The 8879-nt window shown below is 57.9% G+C and overlaps 1 protein-coding gene across 1 annotated transcript; it reads left to right on the top strand.

Annotated features, from left to right (window-relative positions):
- The first annotated feature begins 291 nt into the window (after positions 1 to 291).
- Positions 292 to 6910, top strand: LOC122172712 (uncharacterized). Its single transcript, XM_065566477.1, has 8 exons — positions 292 to 703; positions 2701 to 3030; positions 3360 to 3458; positions 4092 to 4110; positions 4414 to 4458; positions 5223 to 5251; positions 5621 to 5642; positions 6865 to 6910. Exons 1-8 carry the CDS (start codon positions 292 to 294, stop codon positions 6908 to 6910), a joined length of 1002 nt encoding a protein of 333 aa, XP_065422549.1.
- Positions 6911 to 8879: the final 1969 nt, after the last annotated feature.

Below are 8879 nucleotides of genomic sequence, written 5' to 3'. Positions count from 1 at the left end.
ACTATTTTTGTGTGTGTGTGTCCCTGTTCCCCCGCTGGAGGGGAAGAGCCCTGCCCTGTGTGTGTGTGTGTGTGTGTGTGTGTGTGTGTGTGTCCGTCCCTGCGCCCTCTACTGGAGGGTTAGAGCCCTGACCTGTATGTGTGTCTCTGCTGCCCTGCCTGGTTTGGCTTCCCCATGTCTCATCTTGTCCCCTGTCCCGTTTCCTCATGTCACCCAGTCCCCCCAGCTGCCCCCCAGCTCTCTGTGTCCCCGTCCCATCCTGGCTACATCTCCGGCGACTCCGTCACCCTGATGTGCTCGGCTCCTGGGGGCCACACGCTGTCCAGGATCCAGTTTCTCAAGGACGGTCAGAATCTAGATTCCCAGATGCCTGGTCCTGACCCACTCAACCTCAGCCGCGCCCTCCGGCTGCCCCCCCTGGCCCCATCGCACTCCGGTGTGTATAGCTGTGGGTACTGGTTCCTGGAATCGGGGCGGGAGATCCCATCCGGGCTGAGCCACCCCGTCCACATCCTGGTGCTGGGTGCGTGCACGTCCCTCCGGAGGGTGGCACTGGGTGGGGAGGGAGAGAAGCTGCTGACGGGGCTGATCCAGAGGGAGGCGGAGCGGGGAGTCCGGGCTGGCTGGGCCCCTTTGGAGGCAGACAGACAGCAGCAGATCCGGCGGGTTGAGGGGCTGGTGCGATCTGGGGATCAGTACCTGGGTATCTCTGCCAGATACCTGCCCTGCCCACACCAACCGCCTCTGTGCTCCTCTGCACACCCCGATCAGCCAACCTTCACCCCACCCAGCCCACCTTGACTGACGTAAGAACAGCCCCCAGCACTGTCCACCTGCCCGCCCGCCCCTTCCCAGCCTGCCCCCTACTGCCATAGACCCATCCCACGGCCAGCTCTGATCCCTCCCCCTCCCACCCTTCAGGCTGCCTCAGCCATGAGGTCGCAGCCCCCCCCAGAGCGCTATGGGAACCCCACACCGTCCCCCTCTGACCCCGCTACTCCCAGCCTCCCCCAGCTGCCGCGTGACAGACCCGTGACAGACAGCAGGAGGCTGGGTGGGGCCTGGGCAGTGGGGCTCGACCCTGGGGTCTGAATCCATCAGCTTCCACAGCCTGACCCACAGCCGGCGGTGCTGGTCGTAGGGATGCACCCAGCTCTGTGACTGATCCAGCACGGCTGGGGGGAATGAGGGCCACCCGGGGGGGCACCTCTCACTGGTGATCTAACCGGGTGCTGCCCTGTGACACGAGGTCTGGCGCTGGCCACCCTAAGGATCTTGGGGGCACAGATTCATTGGGGGGCAAGATCCATTTCTTGACTCACCGGCCTCCCCCCACACCCCTCCCCCTGTGCCCCTGCACTCCGTCCCTCTGCACCCTGTGCCCCTGCACCCAGTCCCCCTGTGCCCCTGCACCCCAGCCCCCTGCACCCCGTCGTCCCATGCCCCTGCACCATGGCCCTGTGCCATGGCCCCTCATCCACCGCATCCCAACTCCTGTCGACCCTGCACCCCTTCCCCTTCCAATCCATACACCATATGCCTGCACCCCTGCACCCTGTCCCCCATCCCCCCTACACCCCATCCCCATCCCCCTACACCCCATCACTCCATCTCCCACCACCCTTGAACCACATCCTCCTGTGCCCCCACACCCCAAATCCAGTCACCCCTGCACCCCAAACCCTGTCCCCCTGTGCCCCATCACCCTGTCCCTCTGCACCATGTCCCCCTGCTCCCTGTGCCCTGTCCCCCATTATCCATACCCCAACTGCCATCGTCCCTACACTCCACTCCCGTCGCCCCTGCACTCCATCACTCTTGGACCCTGTTACCCTGCATCCAGTGCATCCTTGTACCCTGTCCCCTGGCTCCCCTGCACCACATCCCCCTGAGACCAATACCCCATACCTCAGCACCCCTTCACCCTGTCCCCCGTTGCCCCTGGACCTCGTCCCCCATCCTCCTGCACACCATCACCGCTGAACCCTAACTTCCCTGTGCCCATACACCCCAACTCCAGTCACACCTGCATCCCTGCACCTGTTGCCCTTGTGCCCCCTGTGTCCCTGCACCCCATCCCTGGCTCTCTTGCACCCCATCCCCCTGCACCCCTGCACATTGAACCCCAGAGAGGTTGGGGTGAACCGTCCCCCAGCTGAGCTCCACCGAGCCCCAAGCAGGGTCTGATGGTGCCATAACCACAGCGGGGGTAGTGGGGCGGGGCCAAACAATGGCAGCCAAAGGAGGTGAGAGAACAAGGGGATGAGCACCACTGGGTGCTGAGAGATGGGGAGCTGCTTTCAGAGCCACCAGAGCCCCGGCTCCCCATGAACATCACCCCCAGCGACAGCGGGACCAACCGGTGTGGGTACAGCACAGAGCTCCATGGGTGCCACCTCCGCTCACCCCCCAGCGAGCCGGTGCCACTGAGCATGACTGGTACGGACACCCACAGCCCCGTTCTACATTATAGACAGCCCTCCCCCGCCCTCTGCTGCCTTACTGCCCATTATACAGTACAGCCAACCCTTCCCCCCCCACGCTCTGCTGCCCCCTAGTGCCCATTATACTGTATAGCTGCCCCTTCCCCACCCCCACCCTCCGCTGCCCCTGGTGCCCATTATACAGTATAGACGCCCCTTCCCCACACTCAGTACTGTGCTTTCACTGTTGACTTCTCCCCTGTCCTGCTCCCCTCAGATCCCCCTCCACAGCCAGCGCTGAGTGTTGATCCCCCATCTGGAGTGGTGAGCGAAGGGCTCCCCCTGCTCATCACCTGCACAGCCCCCGGGGACACCAGCAAGAGGAGGTTTCACTTCTACAACGATGGAGTTGAGATCGTCCCTGGGGACACAGGGTCTGAGATCAGCACCACAGAGCCCAGCACCGGCTCTTTGAACTTCTCTGTGCTCAGCATCCCACGGGCCGGTCCCAATAACACCGGGAAATTCAGCTGCGGGTACGAGGCGAACATGAGCGGCAGGTGGATCCCATCCCCCAGGAGCCAGGCTGTGAACGTCACCATGACAGGTGAGCCTGTAATCACACCCTGCAATAACCCCAGCACCCCAACACCTGCTACCCCAGGGGAGACCCTGGAGCCAAGACACAGCACATGTTGGGGGAGGGGGCGAGAGAGCCACATGCAGCCCCAGGGGTGCAGTACCTGAGCCTCACACCAGGTGGCAGCATTTCACAATGGGCGGTACCAAGAGCATCTGACAGCCAAAAAATCCCTCCATAAAGGGGAGGGCCCAGATTGTCCCCTGCCCTGGATGGAGTCTGGAGCAGATAGTGAGTCCCCGGATGCTGCCACCTCCTTTGTTCCTGGCTGTTAACTCATCCCCTCCTTTTACCAGCCTGGTCTCTGCCCGTCCCCCTGGTGGCTGGGTGCGGTGGGGCTGCCACGGCTCTGGCTCTGTTGGTCCTCATCTGCCTCTGCAGGAAGAAGACAGCAGGTGCGTGAGGCGTAGGATGGGGAATGGGACCCAGGCATCTGGGACGGCAGCATCAGGCATTCAACCCTAGGGGGCACCGCAGCTCTCAGTGCCTGTGGGGAATGGGACCCAGGCATCAGGGACAGGAGTGTTCACACCTAGGGATCGCCTTCAGCGCTCTCAGCCCCCACAAGGAGTGACATGGGATATCAAGAGCCAGGTGCAAAGAACTGTGGGTATCTGGCGAGAGCAGGACCGCCATGCAAGGGATCATGGGTAGTTGGGTACCACAGGACTCTGGTGCAAAGGACTATGGGTAACTTGGCACAGCAGACTCCTGATACAAAGGATTGTGAGTGATTTGGCTTTGGGAGGGAGGGAATACCAAAATTGGGCTGAGACCCAGCCAACTTCAGGTGGGGGGCAGGACAGGGGATGGGACCCAGCATCCAAGAAGCAGCACAGTCGCCTCACCCCTGGGGGAGCCATTTAGGTCCCAGACCTGGGGGTGGAGAAACTGGGAGGTGGGATGGGACCCAGGCATCCAGGAAGGCAGGGTGCTCCCCCTTAGGGGTCACCACAACAGGGGCAAGACAGGGAAGAGAGACTCCATGGAATCTCATTTTAATTCAATCTCTTCCCCTTCCTTCCCAGCTAGCTGCCGGCTCCCCACGTAAGTTCCTCCTCATCCTCAGGCCCCTCCATGGGGCCAGGAGAAGTTTGCCCCTGGGAGGGCAAATCTGTTCCAACAGGTCCCTCAATCCTCTGGGGATAGAACCCGACCGTGCCCTCCCCCTCCCCCTGGTAGGGCAAAATTCTCCAATTCCCCCCAACTGTCTCCTCCTGCACCTCAAAGCCCCCTGGTGTTCACATTGGGAATAGCAGCCACCATCCCCTGGGCCCAGCTCATCCCAACAGTGCCCCCGCCTCCAGGTCTATCCCCCTATTGACACCTCCACCCCCATTTCCCTTCCAGGTCCTACGGGAAGAGCCAGGAGCTGCGCCGGTCGCGGATGAGACGGTATGTAAGGGGGCGAGGTCTGGTCTCCCTTCCCCCTCCCCCAGGGGACTGGCTGTAGGGTCACTCCCCAGCCTGGCTCACTCACACCCTCTAGGGGCGACACCAGCGCATAGCGGGTTGCACAGCCTGGATGGGGGCTGGGCATTGAGCTCAAGTGATAGGGGCTCTGGTCCGTGGATCCAGGTGGCCGGGGGGTCAATCTATGGGGGGGTACATGGCCAATAGAAAATAAGAGGGGGGATTTCTGTTGCTGGGACACTGTGAATGATAAGGGGGGGCTGAGGCACATGTGGGGCATTGAATGGCTACGTGCAACATGGGGCTGATCTCAGAGTGGAATACTGCGGGGAAGCAGGGATTGTTTGGAGGGTTGGGGAGACTGGGGTGGATCTCAGGGAAGATAGGGGGTAGGGAGACCAGGCTGGAGAAGAAGGGGGTCAAATAGTGCACAGGACAGGAGGGAGGTTGGAGGGAAATCAGGGGGGAGGGTTAGGAAAAGAAAATGAAAGAATAATGAGAGAGAAAAAGGAGGAGAGGAGGAAAAGGGGGAGGGAGGAAGGAGAGAGAATGAAGGAGACGGAGAAGGACAAAGAGGATGAACAGCTAGGAAAGTAGGAGAGAAAAGAAAGTGGTGACCCAGAATCCTTTGCAGCAGCATGGGGAATTGGGGGTCATATGGGCTCACCTGTCCCCACCCCCATAGAGGACAGGGGCTCCCAGCAGCCTCCCGCCCCACCACTAACCCTCCGCTTCTGCCTTCGCAGGTCGTCCGACAACTACGGGGTCAATATGTGTGAGTAATGACTGCCCCACCCCCAGTGAGGGCAGCTCCCTCACCTGCAGGCCTGGTGCCAGAGCCTCGGATGCCCATCCCATCACCGACGGGCAGTGTGTGGGGGCACTATGGGCCTCCCCTTTAAGAGGGGGATTTCTGACTGCCGTGCCCTGGCTTCGGTGGGTTACGATGCTGCGTTTCAAACAGTGGGTTTCTCCCCCACAGGCTCAGGGTACAATATCCTATGTCGCTCTAAAATGGCTCCCTATTCAAATGCCTCGCACTGAGCACAGCGATCCTGAGACCTTCACTTTCGGCCGAGGTCCCAAGGTCCACAGGACCAATCACCCTCTTGTTTAATGGCTCTGTTTCCCCTTCTCTTCACAGGTGGTGTCGTGGCAGAGACACAGTAAGTTCCCCAATTCCAGAGGCCGATACACCCCCACCCCTCAGGGACTGGCTCTCTCCATCCCTCGCAGGGCTGTCCATGCCCGCCCACCCCGACAGACTGGCCCATCCCATAAGAACCTCATTGTTTGCGAGGGGCAAGAGGAACAGCCACCCCAGCCCACCATATAATCCAGGCAAATTTCCTAGGTCCCAAATTTTGGAATCTATTGTCCCATAATCTGTGATGCAACACTGCCACCTAGTGGGATGCGGCATCTTCTCCCTGAGGCCAAGCTGGTAGGAACTGTATTGAAAACAACTAGGCTTTGCAGAGTTCGGTTTTCATTTTTCTGCAATTTAAATGGATAATATCAATGGTTATTTTTAAGTGTCCCCCCCGCCCCATTTTTCCTCTTCAAATGTTCACAGTTCTAGGAAATTCTGAGCAGGGCTTAGACTGTAATTGTTTAAGGACAGGAGACATTGAGATTCAAGAAGATCAGAGCTTTCTAACCACTAAAACAAATTGCCAATGTCCCATGTTAAAATAGGCAAAGAAAATATCCTTAAAGCAAACTAATCAATTCTCAGGCAGCATTTTTCTTACTTGGCCTACTTGTAAATTTTGAACATCATCAATGGAAATATTTTTTTAAGTCCGTTTGTGTGTGTACGGCAAAGTTGACCTTTGTCAATGTTGACCAAGGAAAATCTAATGCTCCCAAGCCTACAAATGAAAGAGAGAACATGGAATGAACGAGTGAGTTTGAGAGAAGATGAATGAGAGAGAGGGTGAATGGCAGACAGAATGAAAGAAGGAGATTAAATGAGCACATGAATCAATGAAGGAAGGAAGTAGAAGAGATGACTGGGAGACAGAAGGAAGGGGTGTGTGAAAGAGGGAACCAAAGAGAACAGAAAACTGATTATGAAAAAGAATGAATGAAAAAAAAAGAGGAGATGATTGAGAGCGAGAGAGAGACTGAATAAAGGAAGGAAGTCAGGAGAAAATGACCAAGTTTGCAAAGAATGAATGTGAAAAAAAGATGAATGAATGAATGGGAATGGATGACTGCAAAAAACAAAAGCTATAGTAACCTTGACCCAACCACCACACCCACCTACTATATCCCCAGTGCCATTCCCCCGATGACCCTACATCTTCCTTCCCTGGGATCAGAACCCCAGCCCTGCTCAGCAGACCCTGTGCCACCACTGATGTTTGGTTCTCTCTCTTTCAGGCCCATGTATGTCAACATACCCTTCAGGGCCAGCACAGGTGAGTAACATTCCAAGGTGCCCCCACAGTTGACAGAGACACATACCCTGCTGGTTGGAGAAATGGAGTCTGGAACCCTGGGGCAGGGTCCATAGGCGCCGACTCCATGGGGGCTCTGGGTCTGGAGCACCCACAGGGGAAAAATTTGGGGATGCTTAGCACCCACCTGCAGCCCCCTGCCCCAGTTCACCTTCGCCTCCACTCTGCGTCCACCTCGTCCCCTCAGTGGGCCGTGGGCCTGCTTTTTCCCCCTAGCTCCCAGCGCTTGTGCCGCGAAACAGCTGTTTCACATCTTTGGGGGGACGGGGAATGTGGTGCGCTTGGGGAAGAGGCAAAATCGGGGCGGGGATTTGGGGAAGGGGTCCAATAGGGGCAGGGAGGGGGCGGAGTTGGAGCGGGCACTTTGGGGAAGGGGTTGGAATGGGGGCAGTGTGGGGCAGGGCCAGGGGTGGGGTTCGTGAGCACACACTGGCGCCGGGGAAAGTTGGCGCCTATGGATGGGTCTGTGGAGCACGTACCCGTTAAAAGAGAAATTTCTGACTGCCACACTCTGCCTTCCTTGTGGGTAACTCTAATGTCAGGTTGCCTCCTAGCAGTTAAAGATGGGAACCACAGCACAGAGGAGATATTTGCCCTCTGGGCTCCTCTGGGAGATCAGGCCGCAGGGCAGGGGGATGATCTGTTGTGTGATTAGCTCTGCAGCAATGGAGCTGTGATGGGCAGGTCCAGCCAGTGACCCACAACCAGCCAGCGCGGCCCAACAAGCCTGTAGTGGGTCGAAATCCCCAGGAAAGGGGCAAGAGAGAAGAGGATGCAGATGCCAGGGTAGAGCGCAACTCCTCGGTAAGATCTGGAGAACGCGCCCCTCCTCTGAGCCCCACATCCTGCTCCCTGCAGTACAGCGACCCCCAGCGCCGTCCTGGGACATTGGGGTCAGCAAAGACTTCATGGGGAGAGCGCCCCCTATTGCACCTCCAAACTGCTCCTTGCAACACAGCTCCACCTGTCACTGCATAGCGGTCAGGAGGGGAGAGACCCCCCTTCTGAGCCTCCCATACTGCTCCCCACAGCACAGTGCCCCCTAGTGCCACACTGAGGCATTGGGGTCAGCACAGACTGCAGGGGGAGAGATCCCCTACTACAATCCCCCATCCCATGGCCTACAGCAGAGCACCACCTAGAGTCACACCGGGGCATTGTGATCTGCACTGAGCAGAGAGTGCCCCCTACTGAGCCCCCGACCCTGCTTCCTGTAGCACAGACCCCCCACCCCCGCTGACATGAGGCCCTGTCTTTTCTGTCCTAGGCGATCAATACCGTCTATTCCACGCTGACTCCCCCTAGCACCATGGCCCAGCAGAGAGGAGAAAAGTACATCTCAGAGGATGTGGTGTACAGCGAAATCCCCTAGTGATCACAGCCTCTGCCACCGCCCCATCGCCGTCACACCCCACGCTGAGAACACCTCGCACAATGCCCCATCCCCCCAACCTTCCCTTCCCTGCAAAACCCGCTAATGGCCACAAACCTCTTCCTGGTGTACTATGAATGTAAGGGACTGGGGGGCTGGCAGCCAGGACTCCTGGGTCCTCTTGCAGCTCTGGGAGGAGATTGGGGTTAATGGGTTAGAGCAGGGGGTGGGGCTGGGAGCCAGGCTCTGTGAAGGGAGTAGGTTAGAACAGGGAGAGCAGTAATTCCTAACACTTGGGTTATTTTCAGCATACAGGTTAGAGGAGGGAGTTTGGGTTTTAATCTGTCAAAGACAAGTGTTTGCAGAATTATTTGAAATAGTCCAGAGGGGCCCCTACCCCTACATCTGTTCCAATGAACATTGCGCCCTTTTGTTGTGGGAAACCTTCTCTTACAATGGGACCCCCTGGATATTATTACTTTTGTTCCTTTGCCATGGAGTTCTGGGTCTGTGTTTTCAAAAATCCTTTAAACAAAAATGAAATCAAATTGGTTTTCATTAGGGGT

The sequence above is a fragment of the Chrysemys picta genome, chromosome 13 (assembly GCF_011386835.1).
Source record: "Chrysemys picta bellii isolate R12L10 chromosome 13, ASM1138683v2, whole genome shotgun sequence".
In the NCBI taxonomy this organism is placed as follows: Eukaryota; Metazoa; Chordata; order Testudines; family Emydidae; genus Chrysemys; species Chrysemys picta.
The sequence above is the reverse complement of the archived record's forward strand: the minus strand, read 5'-3'. Positions and strand labels throughout refer to the sequence as shown.

What these genes read in the sequence shown, in the direction of transcription:
- LOC122172712 (XM_065566477.1), top strand. Translation starts at nt 292, where the DNA reads ATGTGCTCGGCTCCTGGGGGCCACACGCTGTCCAGGATCCAGTTTCTC. An exon ending in ATCTGGGGATCAGTACCTGG is followed by an intron (nt 704 to 2,700) that starts GTATCTCTGCCA and finishes TGCTCCCCTCAG; the next exon opens with ATCCCCCTCCACAGCCAGCG. An exon ending in CGCCGGTCGCGGATGAGACG is followed by an intron (nt 4,459 to 5,222) that starts GTATGTAAGGGG and finishes CTGCCTTCGCAG; the next exon opens with GTCGTCCGACAACTACGGGG.